This window comes from Asparagus officinalis, chromosome 5 (assembly GCF_001876935.1).
Source record: "Asparagus officinalis chromosome 5, Aspof.V1, whole genome shotgun sequence".
NCBI lineage: Eukaryota > Viridiplantae > Streptophyta > Magnoliopsida > Asparagales > Asparagaceae > Asparagus > Asparagus officinalis.
Window position 1 is genome coordinate 84,915,996 of NC_033798.1, and position 25,911 is coordinate 84,941,906.

General features: G+C 36.4%; 2 protein-coding genes across 4 annotated transcripts in view; one reads left to right on the top strand and one right to left on the bottom strand.

Moving 5' to 3' along the window:
• The window catches only part of LOC109842102 (probable ubiquitin-conjugating enzyme E2 24), a 30,352-nt gene extending 13,003 nt beyond the window's left edge, over positions 1-17,349 (top strand). The window contains 12 exon segments of the mRNA XM_020411014.1: positions 1-81; positions 687-923; positions 1,093-1,108; positions 11,172-11,384; positions 11,497-11,533; positions 11,621-11,747; positions 13,868-13,999; positions 14,124-14,570; positions 14,658-14,721; positions 15,308-15,447; positions 15,530-15,841; positions 16,664-17,349. The exon segment at positions 1-81 is cut by the window's left edge and continues 11 nt beyond it. Of these exon segments, the coding sequence (XP_020266603.1) occupies positions 1-81; positions 687-923; positions 1,093-1,108; positions 11,172-11,384; positions 11,497-11,533; positions 11,621-11,747; positions 13,868-13,999; positions 14,124-14,570; positions 14,658-14,721; positions 15,308-15,447; positions 15,530-15,841; positions 16,664-16,987 (2,130 nt within the window). The 3' untranslated portion in view covers positions 16,988-17,349.
• Positions 2,118-4,566, bottom strand: LOC109839977. 3 transcript variants are annotated; one of them, XR_002246771.1, is made up of 3 exons: positions 3,352-4,566; positions 3,076-3,249; positions 2,118-2,823 (listed from the first exon to the last, which is right to left on the bottom strand). XR_002246771.1 is itself a non-coding variant. In XM_020408453.1 (2 exons), exons 1-2 carry the CDS (start codon positions 3,817-3,819, stop codon positions 2,528-2,530), a joined length of 327 nt encoding a protein of 108 aa, XP_020264042.1. In that variant the 5' UTR covers positions 3,820-4,548; the 3' UTR covers positions 2,118-2,527. The 3 variants fall into 3 exon arrangements, 1 of the variants encoding a protein (XP_020264042.1); XR_002246770.1 differs by having other exon boundaries at positions 2,118-3,249; positions 3,789-4,566; XM_020408453.1 differs by lacking the exon at positions 3,076-3,249 and having other exon boundaries at positions 3,789-4,548.

Below are 25,911 nucleotides of genomic sequence, written 5' to 3' on the forward strand. Positions count from 1 at the left end.
AAGAACTCCATTACCTATAATGAGAATGCCTTCCTGCTCTCTTGCAAGTCAATGCTTTATATATTACGCAAGCCACCTAAGGTAATTTGGAAAATCTTTCTTATTTGTAAGCTTTCACAATGTAGCTTGGAATCTGTTATATTCTCCAGATAGAAGTTTTGAGATCCGAGCTATAATTTGGGTTTAAACTTTTCAATCTAATATAGAGGATCAGGGATTCGCTGCTTGAGCTCAAAGGTGAAGATAAAAAATATGAAAGTGTAAAATTGAATCCATTGATAAAGTAGCATGCTAGAACTAGCTGCAAGTTTCTTCACGTTCACAAGTTATATTTCTCTCGAACATTTTATTCCTTCTGACTGAACTACTGCCAATTAGTTTCCAGTTATTGGGATATTTGTCAAACTTTGATACTGTGATACTCACTTGCAAATGCTGAATTTATGACTTTTATGTTCAACTTAGTTGTGCTGATTGGACAAAAACATGGCTGGGAGTTTTCATGCATTGATAACAATTCTGGTCTTCCATATCTTTTATATGTTCATATGACTTACTTTATGTCTCGATGTTAGATCACACACCCATCTCATTTAGTTAGGCAAATAATTAACACATGATTGAACTCAGATAAAAGAGGAAAATTCATTGAGCTTGCTCAAGAGTGCTTCTTGATTAATTTGCAGAATTTTGAGGAGCTCGTGGAGGAGCATTTTACTCGTAGATCACATCATATTCTCCAAGCTTGCAAGGTTTACATGGATGGCGCTCCACTAGGCTCTTCGTTGGAACCTGAAAAAGAAACATGTATTAGTGGTCAAGCCAACAGCTCCACTGGTTTTAAGATCATGCTCTCTAAACTCTTCCCAAAGCTCATATCAGGTTTTGCCGAAAGGGGATTTGATTGTAGCGCCTTTCTTAAATAAGTTAACCGTGTTCTTTTTACAAGGGCTTCAAACTTAATCTACAATATTATTGGTTTGTATTTAAGTTTCATGTGCCTATAATTTGTGCAACGTGTGTTGCGTAGAACAGATCATGGAGACTTCTGGTATGTATGTAAATAAATGTGGTATGTGTGCTTGTATGCAGATCATGGAGACTTCTGGTATGTATGTAAATAAATGTGGTATGTGTGCTTGTATCCAACTCGAAAACTTTAGTATCATGTATATATCTGAGTATTGTATCAACAAATGATGGCTTGAACTTATAATAATAGGTAATGTGTCTCATGTAACTTTCTTAGGGATATCTTGTTTATAAGGATTGGTTCGTAGGATTTGCGCCTATGTGATGATTTCAGGCACATTTTTTTATGTATAATAATATTTCAGGCACATCTTCTGTTTGGGTTCCCTTAATATTTTGCATGTTATATAGATAACCTTGCATTTGAGTTTTGCAGGTATACCCATTTATTAATCAACGTTTAATGAAATTTTATTACTGATGAATGTTAACGAAGTAAGTAAGGGTGAGGTTAGTTTGATCTTCCATAATTTTGGGACGAAGATTCTATTGCTATTGCTCTTGTTGTTTACTAGGTAAAATCAAAACCCATTCTTCAATTCTATGCGATTTTATCATGTTTAAATTTATCTGTTTACTTATCTAGGTCACTTTCATTGTTTAATTAACCAAAACAAACATTTCCTGATGAAAAATGAGATTGAGATGGAAAATTGACGTGCAATATTATCTGTTTGTGTTGCGTAGTTAAATGAACTGTATTTCAGCTCCTTACAACTCATCGTTCGTTAATTTTACTGGGATGCAATCAACAGAAGGGCACGTTGCAAAGTGGCCCAAAGCTCAAAAACAAAGAGATGATGTAGAGAAAATATACAGAAACAAAGGTTGGAATATCTTGATGGCCCAAAGCTCAAAAACAAAGAGATGATGTAGAGAAAATATACAGAAACAAAGGTTGGAATATCTTGCTTCTAGGATCATAATAATATGTGTAATGATGTAGAGAAAATATACAGAAACAAAGGTTGGAATATCTTGCTTCTAGGATCATAATAATATGTGTACAAATGCTAAAATCTCTTTAATGTTTCATACCCCAATTAAGAGGTGCATGGTATTTAATTCCTGTAAAGGCATGGTCATTCATGTAAAATAAAAATTATATTGCGAATATACAAGGGAACAATAAGAAAATTCCATGATTTAATAACTTTCTCTTGTGGACATCCCTCCTCCTAATTCAGATATTCAGTGGCCAATTCCCTTAGCCCATAGTGAATATAGCTGACCATAGCAGGAAGCAAACACAGGCTGTATCCATGAGCAAGGAAGGTCGCGGGATAGAGCACTCTGATTGAGACGCAGTCCTTTGGCCGAGAGGGTATGATGCAACCTTTCAGCCAGATTGACATAAATACTGCAGACAAAGCCCGAGCAGAAATGAGTTCTTTCGCTTGAGGGTGAAAACTCTCAAAGATATCCCCAGCATGAAACCCACACTCATCCGAGTCAGCAGTGTGATGAACTGGACCGTGGTTAAAGACTTTGTTCTCTACTTCAAGCCAAGTAGCCACAGAGATTGGTTCAACTTTTCCTTTTTACTTCCATTCCGGAAAAGGTACTTCGCCAGTGCACGCGGGCAACATAGGGGCCATGTGTAGCATGCGCAACCGTCTAATGACAAATGAAAAAGTGGCAAACCAGCTCCCGGAAACACCTCACCAACATGAGCGAAGTGCTCCATGGTCCTTAACTCTGCATTTCTGGGGAAGAACTCTTCATATGGTCGTTCTCCCATTGGAAACCGAGACATCTCAAACATCTCGTGCAAAGCTATACCAATTTCCCCTGCAGAGTGAAAAACATGTTATTGGCAAAGCTCTAGAATGCTATATAACACAAGCGCACAAATATCGATGCCAAAATTGGAAGCTCGTATTGCAGAGTAGAGTCCCAAGTTCGATAGTTTCTCCCCCAAAATGTCGAGAGCAAAGTTGATCACACGTGCCCAACACTTGGTACCGGTTGACTTGATCCAGCCAGGGAACAGGGCACCCTTCTCTGAATACTATTCGTCAATTTGGGCAAATTGATTACAACCTCATTGGCATGAGCTTCCTCTTTAACAGAACCAGGGCGGAGACCAACAACGCTGAGTCCAAAGCGGCTCTCTTTGTAAAATCAGCCCTTGGATTTCAAGCCACCCACCATCATGTTGTCCTATGCCTAAAGTGGTTACGACGGCTAGGGCTAATAGTGTATTTTCTGGAGGAACTGCACAAAAAGTGGAAGAAGACGGGTTAGAAGACAAATAAAAAAAAAGAAAGAAAAAGAAAATCAATCAACTAAGTCTTAAAGCCCACCATCGAAACTCACCAAGTTTTCCAAGAAGAAGTTCGCTCACTAGCAAAGGTCAATCTCAATATTAGCTCCACTAAAGTTGGCTAAGTATTGGTGAGGTACGTGAAGTTCGTATAATAACTATTGAACTTCAACCCCACAACGAAATTTGCTCAAGAGTCCAAATGGACTGAGTTAGCGAACCTCGCTCAGGCAAAGCTCGCTCAAGAAGCCCAAATGGACCAATTAGTGAACTTCACCCAAAAAGCGAAGTTCACCATATAGAACGCCATTGATGGCGATCAACAAGACTTCGCTGTCACCGGCAAAACCCATGAATAAGATCAAGTATGGTCCTGAAAGCCTCCCATTGATGATGAAGTAGATTTAAGTGCCCTAAGGTACTATTCAAGCCTGAAAGGTGCTGTTTTGGCAAATCAAAGAACTTCACCGTTGATGGGTTTCGAGTTTACCTGAGGCCATCTCTAACTTCGGCATTGCCATGGTGGCATTTGATCGAGAGATTCGCCGGTGAAGTTCTTTCCCTTGGTAAGTTGACGTCAGTCGGCCATTGAACCAAAGAGTTAAGGAGTGTGGAGGTTCAAAAATTCTAAAGGGGTCTAGGGTTTTGAAAACAGAGTGAAGAAGAAGAAAAGAAGATAAACAGTCTATTTATAGGCTTTCATCGAACTTCACCCAGATATCTTTACCTTGAACTTCTCCCGAGAATCTTGCTTTGAACTTCGTGCAAACTTCGCACAAAAATCAAAGATTTAAAATTTTAAAATTTTTTAGTGAGTCTCACCAATCAGTCTAGCAAACTTCACTCAAAGATTGAATGAGCTTCGCTCAACAAACTTAGTGCACTTCACTTAAGTCCAAATACTGAATGAGCCTCGCTTGACCGACTCAGCGAACTTCGCCAAAGTATGAGAATTGGGCAAACTTCACCCGAAGGCTTTAAAGTCTTATCCAATGATTCTCACCAACATATGAAGCCTAGACTCCGCCACATATACAAGGAGTACATCGTGCACAGATCAAACAAATGGAAAAAAAAAAACCCATAATTCTTTTATTGATCATAAAGCCACATACAAGCAAAATTCAGACTCTTGAAACTACAAAGATAGTGAGCATTCATTCCTCCAACCTCAACAACTATCAAATAGCAAGGAGGAGAAACGAAAGGCAAGAATAGCTCCAATTAAGGAACATAAAGGAGCTACACCAAGCTTCTAAGATTGTGGAACAAAGCTTAGCCGCACAGGAAAAATTTGATGTTGAGGTCGAGAAAAATACATGACGTCTAATTACATTCTAGGTCCACATTTGCGAGACTTAATCACGTTCAGAGTCTTCACTTGTGGAGCTTTATGAGTCCTTTTTGAAGCGCCATCTCAGCCTCAGAACAGTCCTGCGTAGAACATGAAACTTGAAGCTCTATGTGTCCCTGTCGTGGACTACATAACATGCTTCTGACTTGTTCTTGAGAGTTTGACCGAGCGTAGCCTTTTTGGCCTAAAGCAGATCGACCAACAGGTGGATAACAAGGACTTCTTCCATAAAATCGCCCTTCACTTATGCTAACTCCTATTGGAGTCAAATAATCTCTGCCCTTTTATCAAATAACTTCTCTGGTTGTGTTGGAGAAGACTTAGACATGGAGAAGTTGAGATGAGAAAAGATGAGGATGAAAGGAGTTATTTATAAGTTCTCTAAACACGACTTCCCATAACAAACAACATGTTTTATGGGAAGTGATTGGACCAAACATAGAGGCCAAAAAATAGCCTAAATCTTAGAGTACTTTGTGAACCATACTGAATATTTGACTCTAAAGAGAAATCCTAACCATAAATCAAGGCTCATATCTAGAGACAATAGCCTTGGTGAACCTCATCAATCGGTGAACTTCGCTCAAATGACCAAAATTGAGCGAACTTCACCCAAAATTCAGGAAAAAGCGAATGTCTCCATTCCAAGAGGTCCGCTCCAATCTAGGGCCAAATGAATTTTGCTCCAAATATAGAATTAGGCAAATACGAAAGCTGCCAAGCGTCCAATCAAGACAAATTTATGACTAAGGAAGCTATGTTTGACATTACACCTCTAGCGACTAAAGTATGCAAACTTCAGCTCGAGTAAGACGACTCAAGCTATGTTTAAAAGTACACCTCTAGTTATTGCCTAAAGTATTTCGATCCCTTTGTTACAAGTCAAAAGTAGGATCTCGAAAACTTTGAGGGATCTTGTCGATGGTCAAAATATATGCTCAAGCTTAGCCCAAGAAGAAGAAATGAATATACATGGGCTAAACACTTCGTATGGGCCCAAGCGTAGGGCCATATTAAAACCCACCCAAACAATAGCGAAGTTCCCCTAAGATTCAAGTGAACTTCACCCCTCAAGACCTAAGCAGACCATGTCATCTACGTCTCAAAGAACGTGGGTTGTCCGCGTTCTAGTGAAGTTCGCTAGAAGAAACTTTGCCCAAAGCCACCTAGAGAGCTTCATCCAGAATTGTTTAGCAAGCTTCGCCAAGAACTGCTAAGCGAGCTTTGCCTTTTGACTGTTATAGGAGAACTTCGCCATTGACTATTTCAAGAGCTATTTTTTTAGAAAACGATTATTTCCATTAACTCCTATGTTAATGGCCCACTTAATCCATATTTAAGGGTCACTAACACTCTCTTAGCCTATAAGAAGGGAGATTATTCATTTTGGCACAACCTAGAATCGACATTGACTGAGATTTAGACTTGGTATCTACAGCTGACTTTCAGTCAACTTCTTTGGATTTTAGCATCTTCGACAACCTCTAATCAGCAAGAGACTCATTGCATTGGTCAGATCATCAACAAAGCATAAGATCGACACTCCATCGGCACACAGAAAAAACCCCATGAAATATAATTTTTTCCTTTATTTCACTGTAATCTTTTAAATCATAATCTGTGTTAAATGTAATACAAGAGACCTAAAACAAATAAAAAGATAAGAAATTAAAAATGTAAATCAGATAGAGGTGAAGGTACTATGGTAGGTACGCAGAGAAGGGACAAATACCAAATCCATTTGTAAAATTTCACAATGAAGAGGGCATCATTTTCCACTATACAATGTTCGGTACACCACGACAAAATGGTGTATGAGAAAGAATGAATCACATGCTTATTGACATATTGACGAGCATGATTAGTAATTCTAAATATTCTTGAATCTCTTTGGAGTGAAGCCTTGAAAACTGCAGTGCAAATAGAATTCTATTTAAAAGTGTTCTCAAAACATCATTTGAACTATAGTAAGGATGGAAGCCTAGTTCAAATCACTTGCATATATGGGGTTGTCCAGTAGAAGTGAGGATTTACAATCCACACATATAGAAACTTGATTCAAAGATAATAAATGGTTATTTTATCGGCTATCCAGTTAACTCTAAGGGATATTTTATTGTCCTTCACACTCTACAAGAGTAGTTGAGGCTAGAAATGCTAAATTCATTGAGGATTCTAAATTTAGTGGAAGTATATTTCCTCGAAGGATAGAATTTGAGGGAGCGCATGAGGAAATCGAGTTGCATAAAGATAGAAATTGATTATTCTTCAAGGAAATCAAGTAGATGACCTTGACAAGCAAACCAATCCAACAGTAATCAGCGCAAAAATTGAAGTTCATAATGAACCTCCCATTGATCTAAATCAAGAGGTAGGATTAAGAAGGTCCTCAAGAGAAAGGAGATCAACTATTTTTAGTAATTATGTTGTATATCTTCAGGAGTTTGATTTTGACATCATTTCTGAGCATGATCCGTGTATATTTTCACAAGTCATGAATGTAGATCAATGTGCTTTTTGGTACAATGTCATGCGGGAAGAGATGGAATCTATGGCTAGCAATCAAGCCTAGGATCTTGTCGAATTACTAAAAGGCGTTGTAACCATATAAATAGGTCTACAAGACTAAAAGGGACGCTTTTGATAATGTCGAGCAATATAGCAATAAACTTGTAGCCAAAGGTCTCACTCAAAAATAAAGGAATGATTATCATAAAATATTCTCACCAGTTTCTAAGAAGGATTCATTTAGAGTCATCTTGGCTTTAATGGCCCATTTTGATATGGAGTTAATGGATGTGAAAATAACTTTTCTAAATAGGGATCTTGAGGAAGAAGTATACATGAGGCAACCAGAAGAATTTTGTGATGAAAAAGATAATAACTTAGTTTGTAAGCTAAAGAGACCTATATATGGTCTAAACCAAGCCTTATATCATGGTATAGAAAGTTTTACAACATTGTTTCCCCAAATGGATTTTCTGAGAACATCGTTGATCAATGTATATACTTTAAGGTCAGTGGAAGCAAGGTTATGTTTTAGTCTTATATGTGGATGATATTCTATTTGCAAGCAGTAATTTAAGTTTACTGCATGAGACAAAACAATTCCTCTTTGAAAACTTTAAAATGAAGGATTTAGGTGAAGCTTCTTATGTCATTGGCAAATAAATTCATAGAGATAGGCCTAAATTAAGACTACCTCAAAGGGCCTACATTGAAAAATTATTAGAGATATTTTTGAATGAAAGATTATGTGTCAATGTCAGTACCTATCATCAAATGGGATAAACTCAGTTAGGATCAATGTCCACAAAATGAACTGGAAAAGGAATCAATGAGGAGCATACCTTATGCATCAGCCATGGGTAATTTGATGTATTCACAAGTCTACACTAGACCTATCATCAAATTTGCAATAGGATTGTTAGGTCTAAACTAGAGTAATCTTGGTATGGAGCATTAGAGGGCTGCTAAAATGGCCATGTGATATTTGAAGGGAACCAAGAACTGCAGATTGACTTACAGTCATACAGATCATTTGGAGGTGGTCAGTTATTCAGATTTAGACTTTATTAGATGTGTAGATTCAAGATACTCTACTTTAGGATATGTCTTTCTTTTCGCCGAAGGTGCTATATCTAGGAGGAGTACTAAACAAATAATTATTGCTTCATCTACAATGGAGGCAGAGTTTATTGTGTGCTATGAAGCCACTACACAAGCATTACGGTTGAGGAACTTTATCTCAAACCTCAAAATCATCAATTCTATTGCGAGGCCAGTGACGATCTATTGTGAAATTCAGTGGCTGTTTTCTTCTCCAAAACTAATAAAAATGTAAGCCAAGACAAGTATATTGACATAAAGCATCTTAGTGTTAGAGAGAGCATGAAGTAAAGTGTTGTGTCCATTTAACACATAATGCCGACCTAATGGTTGATGATCCCAAGACTAAAGGATTGCTGACAAAACAGTTTGTAAGTCATGTGGAGCATGCGAGATTGATTTAGCTCTTCATGTGTTGTTTTCTCTCTAGTTATTTTTAGACATGTTATGGATATTCTTGGAGAATAAAGTTTAATTTTATTGTGCATAAATAAAGTTTTCATATTTGAATTATATTGGTTGGGATAGTTAAATTAGGACCCGAGTGACTTGTAGAAAGTCATTCATAAAGTTTGCTCATAGAGTTGACCACATAGGCTGCGTTTGGGAACTTGTATTTGGGCCATGGATTTAAAATCCATGGTATTTCAAATCCAAATATCTAATTTGGACTCTAAGGTGGGCTGAGATTTCAAAGCAAATTATTCTAGAGAGGAGAATTTGAAAGCCCAAATACACATATTACACATATTTCAAGGCTATGGCTATGGATGTTGATGCAGTGGTGGCTAAGAATTTTGTCAATGTTAATGCTAGGTCTGACCCAAGATCTCTTGCTTATTCCATCGGTACAGTTTCCCCCTTTTGGCATATCCCTAATTTATGGGGCCATCTTAATGATTTGCTGCATCAGTATTACATTGGTGTCATACATTGCGATATGGTGTCCAATTGTTGCATCAGTATCACATTTGGTTTTACCATGAAAAAAATGCTATTATAATGAATATTTTGAACATTATTACTATTGTTTGTATTCTCTCGTATCGATTCATGAAGGATGAGATGTTTGCATGAGTATTTATAATTTCAAAGGTTAAGTGACAATTTCTAAACTTTTCAAGGTTTATCTTAAATGGGCCAAACTTCTCAGGGGGCTTTGTGAAATTTATCCTAACTTTTACCTCAACATAAATGTTAATGTCCACATAAATATTGAAGAGTTAAGAGAAAGCATAAATTTTCTTAAAACAGCAATTTTGAAATCCCAGATCATGTATAATAAAGTGCATGCATACGCTATATTTCAAATCTTTAATTTCAATCCTTGCATTTTGTAAAGACATCCAAACAAAAGATTCAATCAAATCATGAATTTCAAATCCTAGATTTAAAATCCTTTGATTTTAAATCAACATTCCAAATCTAAATCCTAGCTCCCGAACGCAGCCATAATGAATTTATGCATCGTGATACATGGAAGGAAGAACTCGTTATTACTAAGAGCTTGACCGCTATGATTTTGTGCATTAGATTCCTTATCTGAGTGGGAGCTATCCACTACTAAATGGCATGAATTCTAATTATGAACATACTTCATTGTCAATTATGAGATATTTGTATTTTGTGGACTAATTGGGAGAATATTGTATCTGGATAAAGTTTTGGCCTACATGATATGTTATGGTATTTGATTTTCTAATCCTATAAAGAACTGTAGTGGATTGAGATAAGATCAAATAGATAGTTTCTCTAATGGATGAAAATTTATCTTTTAAGACAGAAAATTTATCCTTCAAGAAGTCTGATATTTTAAGAAAATTCAAGTTATAACAACAGAAGAATCCTAGCCTAGCCTATAAATACAACCATAGTTCATCTATCAGATTTAGGCTATTTAATGTGCTCAGGTTATCTCTACTTTTGATCTAATTATCTGAGTTTGCATATCGTCCTAGATAACAATGGCAGGAGGTATTTTTTTATTTGATTTGATTCCGCTGTGTGCTCTATAACTATTTACTCAAGTAATTTTTAAACCATTTATTTTTTTCTTTCAATTTCCATAAATAAGAAACTTGAAAAACTTGATAACTATTGCTGACTGATGAACAAAGGACTTTCTAGATAAGAAGTGGGCCGCTACATAACTGTGTCACCCAATGAGGCTACACAAGAGTTGCTTGATCTTTTGCAGAAATGTTAGAGCTGAAGAGGATGCTGGATTTTGAGTAATTTATCAATTTGCCCAGATCAAAGAGAATAAATATCAAATATGTTTTTTTATCTCCTCCTTCATTTCAAAGGAAGCCTCTCATCCAAGTAGAAATAAATCGTCACCAGACATCAGTGTGAAAAAAATAGAGGCTTTTGATGGGTAATTTGCATACCGACGTGTCGGCCATTTGAGACTTCTGATTATCTAGAAAAGTAATATTAGATGTTTTATTCTTCAAAAAAATTCTTCAAAAAAAAAAGTTTTTTTTAAATTTTTTGAGAGAATTTATTCTTCGGATTATCTAGAAAGCATTTCTCACTTCTCGCCCGCAGTGAACTATTGGAATCTCGTGAAGATCTCACTCATCCCCGCTCTCGGAATTGTGGATGGGATCAGCTGCGATCCCCAAACACCGAACACTCGACATGACCACCCTCCACCGCGACACGTCAGATGTCACTCTTGCCTTAAATCCATCCGCACCAATTATTAAAACAGTCGAACTACCGCCCGAAGTGACTTCACTTGCCACTTATTATGCGTTGATTACGTCACTTTTCTTTATGACGTCATTCACACTTGGGAAAAAGTTCGTCGTAAATGTAAAGCTAACAGCAAAAAAAGTAAAATCTAAGGACTGATCGACAAAAACCATTATACATTATAATAATCAGAGCAGTATATATAAATAGGGACCGAGCTCGGGGCGCTTTTGAAGCGAGAACGCCAAAGGTCTCTCCTTTTCTTTCATTCTCCCATCTGTAGTCTCTCTCATTTTCCCCCAAATGATTTCCCCAATTTTCGTCGCAAATTCAACGACCGAATCTCGTTGAAACCCCAGAACCTGCCTGATCGCCGATCTTCGCCGGTCGCGCTCCTGCTGATCTCGATGGAGCCGCCGCCGCCGCCGGCCCCATCTGTAGTCTCTCTCATTTTCCCCCAAATGATTTCCCCAATTTTCGTCGCAAATTCAACGACCGAATCTCGTTGAAACCCCAGAACCTGCCTGATCGCCGACGCCGCCGGCAGCGAAGCTCGCCGCTCAGAGCAGCAAGTGAGAATTGACGATCGATTAGGTTTTTTTTTTTGAAAATTTTTAGTCCTTGATTTCGTTATTTCCGACGGTCTCCGTCTGATGCAGGCCCTGTCTGTTTGCTGGGGGCTCGTCTTGTCTGGACGAGGATCTCGATATAATTGAGCTGTCGGGCCCGCCCTCTTCTTCTTCTTCTTCTTGGAATGCAAATAACCAGAAGAGGAGGAGAACCCAGGTTGGGGAAATTCCGTTTTTAATGCTTTCGTATATGACCAAGTGTCTTTGGATTGTTTGTTCAATTTTATCTCTGCAGTAAGATTGTAGTTCTACTGCTAATTGTTAATTTGGATAATCAGTGGCGAAGCCAGGATCTTATAATCAGTCCTTGAATCCTATTTGCAATGTGCGGTCAGGGGTTTCAGCTCCATAACTCATAACGAGTGTTATCATAGATTTATAGGTATAGATTCTGTAGTCAATCAACGTAAGCAGTGTGTGACAACTCTCGAAATGCTCAAACAGACTTGGCTGCTTGGAAGTCATAGCCGTACTTATACATGTTGTTATGTTCCATGTACCATCTTTTCAAATGCCAGATTAAACCCCTTAAGTCAGAACGATCATTGTTTAGTTATTTTTGCTATAATTAACAATCTGAATGCAGAATTAGGAATTACTTTATCATAAAAGCAAGGTATTGGGAAATATATTTTTGTTTGCTATCGAGGAAAAACATCTCGGAAGAGGGCATGAAAAGAAAAAAGGATTGCACATTTTCAATGTATTGGTCTTTTAGAATCAGAGTATGGTCCAGTTTCGCACAAAATTCCTGCTTATTATTAAATTTATCCTTGTATAATTTTGAGACCAGTGGTGTACAGCTAAGGACATTGTAGCTGGTATGAACCATCTCTTTAAAGAGGTCAACTAAATATGCTCTGCCTTCCTAGGTGCTCTGGAAAGCTGCTCAGCTTTTGAAATGTCTGCTTTTTAGAAGCTTGGTACAGTAATTGGAAGACCTTGAAAATTCTTATAAATATAAAACAGCTTTTAGAAGAATATAAGCGCCTGTTGCCTACATTGTTAAATTTCTTGAAAATTTTAACTTGTTACTAACTGCCTCAAATAATTTGCAACATTAACTACATTGTTAGAGATACTTCCAATTTACAGTCTAGATACACCATTATATATTTGGAGGATAGTTCTTGTTTGGGTTAGATTTTGTCTCTTTTTATGGGAAAAACCTGACTCAAGATAACTAGCTCGAAATAGATAGGGCCAATATCAGTCTAAGCTTGGTCTCAAGGTTGTAACGTTCTGTTAATATCACTAACTTCTAATCCTTGACCTTTGCATGCTTTTATCAATTGAAATTTTTGTTTATATTGTCAGTTGTAGCTGGATGCTATAATCCCACCATACTTGCTTAACTTTTGAGTGGCTTCCTAAAACTTGTCTGGAAGCTCTTTGTGTGCCACTATCCAGAATTTTAGTAGAATCTGCTTCATCTCATCACTTAGCGCTATAACTAGGTCATGGACATCCTTTATCCCAGAGGAAACATTTTCAACTTATTGATGCAGAAATTTAGAACAGAGACAATGTTCTACTTGCAAAGGTTATCCCTGAACAGTAGGAACAAATTAATAGCCATGTTGGGTCTATAATGAAAACTCTTGTTGAGTTTATAATGCTGGTGGAAGCTTTCGATCTAGAAATGAATGAATGCGATAGAGATAGTAGAGAGCTTTGATCAATGTATAAATTTTCATCTAATTGATTTATAGCTTTATTGAGCAAAACTCTTCAAATGAACCTTATTTAAATGAAGAAGGAGATCAAATAAGATAGGGTAAAGTAAGATCTCTTCCCTGAATTGTGAAGTCTCGCATATGCACAATTATCAATTAACTGCAAATTCTCTCCAAAATGGATGAAACTCAGTTTGAGCCAAGGGATCCGGAAATTATAAACCGTCTGCATAAAATTAGATAAACTTTGGTAGGTAGTGATCGTTGTTTATTGATTTCCCCCTCTCTATTTCTTATTATCTTTCTGATTCCTTTTTACATTTCAAGAAACCTTAGAATAATCTATGTCAATCAAATAAATTAAAGAAACTTTGTAACCACTTTGGTATTTTCCTACGCGGAGAAATGCCTTTTGTTAGATACAAAGGCAGCCAACAACATAAAGATGAAACATTTCGCTGACTATAATATTATGATTTCCCTGTTCTTGATGATTTTATCTTATGCTGCTTTTTAGTAGTTCTTCAAAGTTTGCTATGAATCTAAATTTTTGCTACAGAAGAATTATGTCCTCTAAAGTTGTCTTTTGTCTGTATTCTAGGTTGTTCCTCATGAGATAATTGACTTGGATAAAGATGACGATCCAGAAGTTTTGTCTATTGGGGGAAGTTCATCGGATTACAAGAACAAGCAGCCTATGAATTTTGGCCAGGATTATAAGAAGCAAGAAAAGGTGCGAGGATGATGTTTAATTTCTTGATCTTTAGAGAGTGTTTGAGCAGAACTAATGTTAATTCAATCAATCTTAAAAAGTTAACGGTATTGTTTTCATATGAAATTTTAATGGTGTATTGCAGGATGGTTTATCCATTGAACATGTGGGTTCTAGTACAAGTCATCCCTCTGATAATGTTGCTCTTACTCCAGTGGATATGCCTAAAAGTTCGACCGCCTGGGCACTGGATTTCAACTTTTCTGATGGATATGACTATGATGACTATGAATATGATGATGACTCTTATGAAGGATTTGAATTTGATACAGATTTAGCTTTTAGTGATTATAATTCTAGCTTGGCTGCTAAATTTGATGTCTTGGATCTGCCAACTGGGATTGAAGCAGATGTACCATGGTTGCAGAGGCCAGCTCCAGAAAAGCCAATTGCTAGTCAGCCAAAGATAGTGATTGAAGATGCAATTGATTTGAAATTCAAAGCGTTTAAACAGTTTGATACAGTTCAAGGTCATTTGGACCATTATTTTGCCAATCCACAGCACATGAATTGGATGAGAATTGTAAAAGAGGTAGTTCCATAAGTAATGTTGTGGTGCTTATATCTTGTTTCTTTTCCAAGTATATTTTAAGTTCATATCATGGAATATTTATGACAGCCATCAAAAGAATGGGCAAAGAGAATTCAGCATGAGTGGAAACTCCTGGAGAAAGATTTGCCAGGTGAGTTTTTATCTTCTATATTATGCTCTGCAATAAGATTGAGTTTTGTGATTATACTTGTCCTTTGTATGATTTTCTTGTAAACTTAGAAGTTTTTTCCATGATCCATCATTATTTTTTGTGACTGCCCAGTAAACCTTACCTCTTTTTTTTCCCAACTGCTTTGTTTGTGTATGGGTATTTGCATTTGCGGGCGAGAATATGATTGCGTGCGAGTTTAGTTGGTAGTCATACAGTCTCATATAACTGGGGAACATGAGAAAGAGCAACATGTGGAACCAGTCATATTCTATAGAGGAGATTTGAAGTTTCGCTGTTGTTCATCTTTATATTTTATATTTGCTTATAACATTTCATATTTTCTTCCATAGAGAATAATGACTTTGTTATGAAAATTTTTGCACTACAATTGCTTTTTTTTTTATTTCAAAGTGCTTGTTTTGGTCTATTTAAATTAATAGCCCACTTACATATGTTGATAAACATACCTCCTCCGTGTTTTGTGTTTAAAAATGTGTTATATTATATGATGCCAGTGTCCTCCATATACATTAATGTGTGGGTTTTCTGTTTTTTATTTGAACAGAAACAATCTATGTTAGAGTTTATGAAGATAGGATGGACATTCTGAGGGCTGTTATCATAGGACCATCTGGAACTCCTTACCATGATGGTCTCTTCTTCTTTGACGCTTACTTTCCTTCTGATTATCCCAATACTCCTCCGGTAAAAATGACTCAGCCCTCTCTTATCTATCATTATTACCATAGGAGAATTTGAATATCTAAGAAATGTCCACCCCTTGCAGATGATAAATTACCACGCAGGTGGACTTCGGCTTAATCCAAACTTATATGCTTGTGGAAAGGTATGCCTTAGCCTTCTAGGCACTTGGTCCGGTAGTGGGTGTGAGAAGTGGGACCCATCCAAATCAACCATGCTGCAAGTTTTAGTGTCTATTCAAGCTCTTGTCCTGAATGCAAAGCCTTTCTTTAATGAGCCTGGATATGCACTGTCAGCAAACACTGAGCATGGAGAAAAGAGTTCCCTGCATTACAATGAGACCACCTTCCTTTTGTCTTGTAAGACAATGTTGTATTCATTGCGGAGGCCACCAAAGGTCAGTGATATATCATCTCTGTTTATAATCAGTATGAGAAGTGTCAATGTGTAATTTTTTTCACTCCATTACTATACACACCCATGCCTTTTTCAAAAAAAAAAAAAAACAAAACAAAAACTAATCATGATAAGTGATAACCATAACATCGATCACATTTCTCAATCTTTTCTAATTAAAATGCGGTCCGCAATAAAGCAAGGCTCAATGAAAGTTTTGACAAAGTTTTATGACCATCTGTCAAACTAATAAACCCTCTGTTAACTAGTGTCTGAATCATGGCCAAGAAAAATAAGGACTAGATTTGAGGTTGCAACCTAAAAGATCATTTGGCATCTCAAACTTGGAGGGATTCTAGAAGAGTGGGTATACATGGGCATGCACGCTCGCCCGCGCACCAACACACTTGGCAACTTAAACTACCTGTTGCTGGTCATGACATTTTAGAGTAAAAAAGTTTATGGCAGTTTTTGCCAATGCACAATTTTTATGAGGGTGCAATACCCCCTCAAATTTCATGGTAATTTGGTGAAAAATTACTGATATATGTACACATACCCATACTCACACATATAGATCAATTGATAAGAACTAGTTCTCAATAATAAGTATTTGTTATAACCCCTTGGCTTTCTCGTTGATGGTTTTCATCACTCATCTCTATTTACACACATCCCAAATAGTGGAGGATGAAATTCAAGAGGTTTAAAATTTTTTACCCATATATTAAGTTATACATATTTTTTCCCTATGAATGGAATCACTTGTTTTTGCATGTGTAGCTTTGAACATGAAATGTCACCTATGGTTATATCTTTGCAGCATTTTGAGGACTTTGTTGCTGGGCATTTCCGCAAGCATGGGCGAGCTATCCTTGTGGCTTGTAGAGCTTACCTTGATGGTGCTCAAATTGGCTGTCTGGTTGAAGGAGGGGTGCAGGACGTCGATGAGGGTGATAAGAGTTGCTCACCAGAATTTAGAACCTCACTGAGGATGCTTTTTGATGACCTTTTGATGGAGTTCACGGTCAAAGGAGCTGATTGCGATGAATTTCTTGTGAAGAAAGGTGGAGATGCTGGAGCTGCAGATACTAACCTAAAGCAATGTGGACATGCTTGGATGCAGAATGCTACCCTAAAGCTATGAGAAAATGTCTGGATGCGGGGATAATTTTGCAGTGGAGGCATGTTGCTTACATGTTCTTTCCTTGGTAGTTTACTGGACAAAGATTCTAAGTTATTTTAACTGCAAATTTTGTAAATAGGGTGCGCATAACTAGGTTGCTTTTTTGATTCTTAAAGTGTTGGTCATAGGAAATGTTTATGGTACTCGATAGTATTTATAGGTGAAAAGAAACTAAGTATCTACTCTATCTTGAAGTATGTACCTGTTTCTTTAGGTAATATTATTCCCCTAAAGTTCAAGAATAGCAGCAGGGCAAGCAATTTCTTCATTTTAGGTTTGATGTTACTTACTTTTGTTTATCATATTATGTCTTTTATGTTTGATATTGAAGTATTTTTTGCGGTATGAAGAATTAAGTATTCCATTGGATATACTTCTTATGTTATCTGACTCTCTTATGGGCTTTGATTTCATAGTATACTTACTATATGCTTTTATACACACATTCTCGCAAACATCCCCTTTAAGTTTTGGAGTTCTTAGAAAACCCATATCAACTTTAAACATTTGTCAGAAAAACTCTCGACTGCTTGATTTGGGGGGTTTTCCTGACAAAACTTAAACGGGTTTTGTGACATTTAAACCGTCCACCCACACTTAAGAGGGCTTTGCAGAACCCACAAAACCCTCGTAAGTTAGAATGAAATAACACCTTTAGTTTGGGGGTTCTTGAAACAACTTAAGGAAGAGGTTGGAGGTTGGAGGTTGGCAAACGGGGTCGAATAAAAATACTAATTTGGTAATTTAGCCTTTTAACACCATTAATTTGTACCACATTACATCTCAGAAACAAGCATTGATGGTGTTAAAAGGCTAAATTACCAAATTGGTATTTTTATTCGACCGCGTTTGCCAGTTTGGTATATTTAAAAAATCCGGCGACAACAATGTATTTTTCTCAGCCTTTTAGTCAATAATGCTCATTCTTCTCGTCGGCGGCCAAAAACCAACTGCAAGTGGCTCACGTGACGCTCACGTGACAAAATTAATGCTGACATTGATGCTGACATGGTAGGATGTTAATGATGTGGCTAGTTAGTTGAAATCTCCTCTTCCCCACTCACACACAAATTGGGGACGAAATAGAAATTAGGGTTTGAGATCCTGCCTCCTCCCCTTTCATTCAGATCTTCAAAAACTAGAAAATCTAATTCAAATTAGTGCTAGTCCCAACATGGCCTCATCATGCTCAAGTTTAGATCTGGATTAACCTTCAAGCATGGTTTCGGTTTTAACAATTTGAGTTGTATTAGGAAATGGAATGAAGCAGCAAAGAGATACTGGGTAAAAATTTGTTCTTGTGGAGCGGAATGTGACTACTATACATCAATGACAGACGGAAACTTCGGGAGGAAGTTCTACAGATGCCGAAACTATAAGGTAAATTTCTTTTTGAGTGTTCAAGTTTTAAATTTTGTTTGATTTTTTATGACTAATAGTATGTTTTTAAAATTTTAAATTTTAGAATGGTGGTTGTGGGAATGGTTTGACGGTCAATTATGTAATGTGGCATCTCACTTGTTCCCTATATTGAGAGAAGAAATCTTGAACCTGAGGAATAATTATATACTGAAGGATCAATTGATTGAACGTAGTGAGAATGAGATGAAAGAATACCATGCTGATATTGCCAAGACGAAAAAAGAGCTACGCATGTGCCAAAGAGAAGCTGGTGTTTATTTATTGGAGATTTCAAACCTAAAGATGGAAAGAACAAGATGCGAGGATCTGATCAAACTTCAAAAGAACAAGCTCAAATTGTATGAGATGGTAATTTTGGTTTTAGGGTTGTTGTAATGTGCTTAGGATTGTTTGTTGTAAATAGTATGAGTATGAAGCTGTAATTGTATGAGATGCTCTCTTCTATGGAAATGTAATGGTGTATGATGTACTCTTCAAATGAAATGCTGTAATTTTTTTTTCATTTTGACGCAGATGCATTGTACGTGATGTAGCTTTTAAAGCATGTTCCTTTGACATAACAACATGATCCCCTTTGCTGTAGGTACAAAACCTTGTGGGATCATACATCAACAACTTCAAACCTGTGCAAACCCACAACAACAACAACAACACAACTTCCAAACCCGTGCAAACCCAAATACAAAAAACTGAACTCAACTTCAAACAAACCCAAAAACCAAAAACATACAAAACTATTTGCATCATCAATTTTATACCATACATAAACATTGTTTGTACATAAAACATCATGTAGCATACATAAACTATCGTTTAAACTAGACAAAATGTAGATAATGTCTAAACATATTCAACAACCAACCAACCAACAAAGAGAAATTACATCCACTTAATTCAAACTTGGTTGAAATTGATTGATGATCGAGTTGATAGTCCTTGGATAATTGTGGCCTCTGTGTGACTTATAGCTCTGTACATTGGAAATAAATTATACCTAAAACCCCTTGTGCACTATTGCTTCTACCTCTACCTCTTCTCTCTAATAACATTGATGTTGGTAACAGAATATTTTGTCTTGTCATTTCCTCTGCTAATTAACCAATGCTATTCTTGTTCTCCTTTGGTCTCTCTCTCTTTCTGGTTTGACTTGTACCTTCAGTTGCCATTTGTGATGTCTGAAAAGCGCGCAAGCAGTAAAAAGTATACACATATGATATCATAATGAAAAAATAAATTCACATCCACGAAAAGATAAACTTACTTGTATATTTTCAGTATTTTTTGTTTGAACATGTGGGGGTGGATTTGAACATTTCTTCCTTGTATGGTCAGTTGACCCACATTGCCCACACTTCTTTGGTATTCCCTGCATTGAAGCCTTATATGTTGTCCTTGATTCTTCATTGGGATCCCTTCTTCTTGCAATCTTAGGCCTCCTCATTTTCCTCTTTGTAATATTAGGTGGCAGTATCATTCCCTCTCCCTCTTTATCCCAAAATCTACTACCTTCAACTAGACTCAACAAGTTGGCATAGGTGGCTACATAGTTCTCAGTTTTATACTAAAGTGCAATATAGTCTTCAGGTATCTGTCTCATTAATAGGATAACACTTATAGCATGAGCACATGGAATGCCCGTCAACTCCCATTCTCTACATGAACATGTTCTATTACCCAAATGAACTTCATTAATAGGATAACAACTTACTTGTATTTTTTTAAACTTGAGATTAGGCATGGGCTTGGGCTTAGGCTTAGGCTTGGGTTCTTCATTGTCACTTTCATCTAAAGGACCTTCATCCTCACTATCTCTTTGTTCAGACTCATATCCTCCCTCATAATTCAACCAAAAAGATGACCAATTAGATCTATAGTCTACAGTGCCCCTTGTGTTAAGCTCATCACCCTCTTCCTCTATTGTATTTGAAGTTGCATTACCTTGAACTTAATCTGTGTTAAGTAGATGTGCATTCATGTCAGTAGCTTGTGCATTGTGTATTGTATTTACAACCTCTGCCACTCTAGTAGGAGGTCCCTCATCATCATCTGCTAATCTAGCACCAACATTGAATACTATTTTACTAATTGCAGCACTTACCATATCCTTATTCACTCTTCTAATTTCATGCAACTCCTCATCATCACTGATCAAAGCCCCCTCAGCCTCACTATCAACCCCGTCCATTGAGTCATCACTACCATATCCATCAGCTTTGGCATTTTGAGACATACTGCTACTGCCCTCATTCACTAGCTTCTGTTTTCCTTTTCCTTTCTCAGCTTTGCCACTAAACTCATCAACATATGCCTCAGCATCATCCTCGTCTGCTTCATCATTAAATGCCTCAATAGGGTCCATCTTATATGTCTCATCTTCCACTGAATCATCATCATCACTAGTTGATGAATCTTGGTGTATAGGAGTGTTGGTATTGTGTGGAGCTTCTACTTGGTTGAGAATTATCTGAGATTGAATAGGATCCTCCTCTTCTTGTTCATCCTTACTTTTTTCCTCATTGGTGTTAACTTCTTTCTCTTTTTGGGTTTTTCTTTTGCATTGGTTGATTCTCTTGCATTGGAGCTATTTCACCTTGTGCATTGGCATGGTTTGTGATTTGTTCTCTTTGATTATTGGTTGCATCACCTTGGTTGAGTTGTGATTCTACTTCATTAACATCTGCCATTAACTGAGCCTCGTCAATACCATGATTTGAATATATCCATTATCCTTGTCCTACGAGCATATGTATAACGATCTATTCAAATCATAATCTATATATATAGGCATCTGACCACCATCATTCAAACCAATGCCTGGAACACCATACCACAATGTGAACATATTCGTGTAGCCAATTCTCTTACTTTTTCACTGAGAAATTCAATAGAATTGCATCCTCGTCTATGAACTTAACATCATATCCACCATTGATATAATCACAATTCTCAAAATTAAAATAGTCACCATGTCAGAATTTAACCAGTAATATTACTTCCATCTGCATAAAATTAAACATATATTAATTACAAACATATTAATTTATCCAAAATCTCAACATGTTTGAAAAAAACCCAAAACTAGGTTTCATGTGGAACTCTGAATTGGTATAAATAAACATTAAGTTGATGATTTCAACATCCTTTAACCCATAATCGACCTCAATTACATATGAATTTTAAAAAAATATCAACAATTCTAAAAAAACTGGGTTTCACATAAAACCTTAAATTGGTTGCAAGTAAACCCTGATCTTATGGTTTCAACACAATTATATCCATAATTTACCTTTATAATCAACTAAAGGTAATGAAAACTGTAAAACAAAGTCACATGTGCTCTCCACAAGTTGAAGACTGCAGCAAAAAATGCAAAGTCTTACCTTTAATTGCCTCCGCGAGTTGAAGACTGCAGCAATGGAGAAGACCCACCACACCTTCTTCAGAGAGATCACATCCATGATCTCTCCTTTAGAGAGATTCTTTGCAACTACCGATTTGAGGGTGAACTCTCTCTCTTGCCCAGAAAGTTTGAGTCTTGAGGAGGGATCTGACAAATCGGATGTATTTGACAATTTAGTATTTCCTTGTTAGTTAAATTCCTGCATTCTCCTTAAAACATAGCCATGTCAGCATCCATGTCAGCATTAATTTTGTCTTATGAGCATCACGTACTCACAGTTGTTTTTTGGCCGCTGATGAGAAGAATGTGCCTTATTGACTAAAAGGTCAAGAAAAAAATACATTGTTGTCGCCGAATTTTTTAAATGTATCAAACTGGCAAACATGGTCGAATAAAAATACCAATTTGGTAATTTAGCCTAAAAGCTACAATAGGCTTCAAACATAGAGGTTGCGAAGTCTCTTCAATTGTAATGCCTAAAAATATGGGTTATAGGACGCAAAGAACTGGTGTTGGTGCGGAAATGTTTACTCCGGATAGATATTGGTCATAGCCTGATGGCAATCTCTGCACGATAGGATCTCGACTTTGGTATTCTCGGCAACTAGGTAACTATACAAAGCTTCTTTCTGTTCTCATGCTTAATCTGAAAAAGAATTCTACAGTCTTTATTAGTCTTGTTAAAGGAAGTCTAAAGATCAAGGATTTATGGCATGATTCTGATCATTTTGATACTGCACCCGTATTAGGGTACAATCAGAATGGTTGTGATTATACATTGATAACACAAGCTAACAAGTCTTTTTCTGCTAGAAGTGAAGGAAAAAGTCATTTAGTTTTGGTTCGAGAGAACGTACATGTTCTATATTAAGCCCATTCCGCAATACACTTGAATTGGAATACAAGAGTGTATGTGGATCGAGTAACTGCAATCCATTAAGTAAAGATTTTGATTTCTTACCGAGATTCATGGGCCTCAATATTATGGGGTGTTCTGATGAAGGGAAGCTCCATACGTATCTCACGTTCACGAACAGTTCTATCTATTTACATGATCCTCCCTTTGATCCCAACACAACATTGGTTGGCAAGGGTTTTTAGGATTGGGAGAAGAATCAACTATCTCTCATGGCTTGTCGGGTTTTGAATTCTACTGTCTCGTTGTCAGAATCTTATGTCGGTAATTGCAATTTTGGTATATCTCTGAGATTTTCAGCTACTACAGCAAGAGTATGAGGAGGGTCATTGGAGAAATTTAACTTCTAAGAATAAGAATGATGTAGGTTAGTTTGATATTATCTTTTTTTGGAACTTGGAAGATTATGTTGATCTCCCAGGTTTGAATTACAAGTACACTTACACAACTTCACAATGCAATTTGAGAAATGATGGTTTAAAGAAGAGATATCCTAGTTCTAATTCTCGCAATGATGACATGAGTTTCAATACGAACTTGAGATCAATGTTGTATGCTGGATATTTTCGCCCATTTTTTGTTGGCAACAAATATTATACTGAAGACACTCATGCACAACCGTGGAGTTTGAGCTAGAGGCAATGGAATGTTAGCTATGTGATCGGTTTCAATGAGCCACCTAATGATGAGTGGCATAAATTTTTGACAATTGGTATTGACAGGTACCATAAATATCGAAAGATTCCTGAAGAAAGAGTACGATTTTGATATTAATGGATCATGGTGTAAAACCCCGAAAATTTGAATATTATGTGAAAAATAATAATAAATATGTTATATGGTGAAAATATAACATATTTTGATGCTTTAGTATGATATGAATTGATTTGAGATCAATTCAATGTATATTTGTGAAAATATGAGTGCAAATACATAAAACATGCACAAAGAGAAATCTAAAAAAATAACCAGTTAAGAGTTTATATATTTTACATACCGATGCAGTTTGAATCTGAAAAATTCAAAAGACCAAAGTTATAGGTCTCTTTAACAGTTTTCTAACAAATCTTAAATCACCTCATTCCGAGGTCAGATGAGAAAGTTACAACCAAAATATCAAAGATTATTTTCCTAGTCAGACTAGGTTTCCTGGTTCGGGTTAAACGGGTTTATTTAGGGTTTGATATATATATATATATACACACACACACACACACATGTGTGTGTTTTTTTAAGAAAATTATCATATTTTTATTAGAGTTTCAAATTCTATCAACCCCTCTTCCTCTCTCTCAAACCCTGGCCCCAAAGTTGGGATTTTGGGAGCGTTTTGTGAGGCAAAAAGCGAGGAAAATGTGAGATCTACGACTTTTGGCGACGAGGAGTCGTTTCACATCAGTTTCAGAAGCTTGCACACATGATAAGGCAAGATCATCTGCATCCAAACCCATCCCCATAGTTTTTAATGATTATAAAAGTATTTAATCAATGTTTTCATACTTAAGGCTTAACCTAATATGAAAAAGATGAGATTTTTGATGATAAATCTTAACTCAATGCTAGATCATTAGCTTTTCTTAATTGTTTATGATAGTAACGTGATCATGATCATTAGGGATGATTAAATTTTTATTTTTTAACCTGATAATTATGTTTAACTTGTGTGTTAACCCTAATTTGTTGTCTAATTAAATTATAAAGAGGTTTAGTTTTTGTTTTCATCATAGATTACAGAAAACTGCTGCACATGTGTAACCTTTAATTGAAAATTTAAGATTTTATATAAACTCCAAACTGAACAAAACTAGTATCAAATGAAATCTATGTGAACCAATTTTCCAAAATAGAAAACCATTCTAAGAAATATTTTTTATAGAGAAAGATATACTCAATTTACTAATAATATATTCTGCAGAAAACTAATGCACATGTGTAACCTTTAACTGGAAATTTGAGATATCATATAAACTTCAAACTAAACCAAACTAGTGCCAAATAATAGCTATGTGGATATAGTTTCCAAAACAAAAAACTATTCTTAAATAGAGTTTGTCTAGAGAAATATATTCTCAATTAACTAATAATATGTTCTGTAAAAAACTGCAAATATGCTGATTTGAAATAATTGATATATTACGTGAAGGTTTCTTTGAGTTTTTATGTTAATTAATCATGCTTAAACCCTAGGTTTGTGATATCTAAGTAAGATAAACATGTTTAAATGGATTTTACCTCTGTTCATGAGTAGTTTTATCATATGTTGATAATCACTTTGTTTACAAATAAGATAATTAAAGAAATTGTTTGATTAGGATGTTAAACCCTAGTTTGGAAGATATAATAATTTAATTTGATGATTCAGATAATCCTGTTGTATATGCCAAGTATAAAATATTGTTTTAACGTCATGATATGTATAATTGACATAAGCATTATTTGTGCACGAAAGAATGTGTGTCTTGACAGAGTAGTCGATTACTAATCTTAGTAGTCGGCTACTCGTGCCCAGTTGAGTATAACAGAAACTATGTGTTTGCAGAGTAGTCGACTAATGTTCTTAATAGTTGACTACTGATACTGATATATGTTATTACAGAGTCTGGATGGACTCAGTGTAGTCGACTACTAAGCCTAGTAGTCGACTACTAAGGCTGTTGCCTGAATTTTTGTTTTGTATCTGTTTGAGATATGTTTGCGGGTTTTGAGCCACACTTCTTTATATGTAAATTCACGAATAGTATAGTAGTACACACATGGGTATGCTGAAAGGAATTATGATGTGTTTTGACCCGATTACTTTGAGAAAGAGTTTAGTACATATTATACACACACACCTTCTGGATATCGTTGATGAGCTCAGTTCAGTACTACAGGGATAGTGCATCGATATTCCACTTGTACAGGCCATTGAGTTAGATTTGGATGGTTTATCTAGCAGTCCGTCCGCACGAGGGTGCGATGAGGCTTGTGAGCCTTACTTCTAGGATACCTATATGGTAGGCCATTCCGCACTCATGTTACGCACTAAGATCGCGCTGAGACTAATAACGAGGGTGCGATGAGGCTTGTGAGCCTTACTTCTAGGATACCTATATGGTAGGCCATTCCGCACTCATGTTACGCACTAAGATCGCGCTGAGACTAATA

Excerpts from the sequence above, each read along its gene's own strand:
- LOC109839977 (XM_020408453.1), bottom strand. The coding sequence starts at position 3,819 with ATGGCAATGCCGAAGTTAGAGATGGCCTCAG. Across the intron at positions 2,824-3,788 it reads GAAGTTAGAGATGGCCTCAG|GGGAAATTGGTATAGCTTTG; the intron begins GTAAACTCGAAA and ends TTCACTCTGCAG.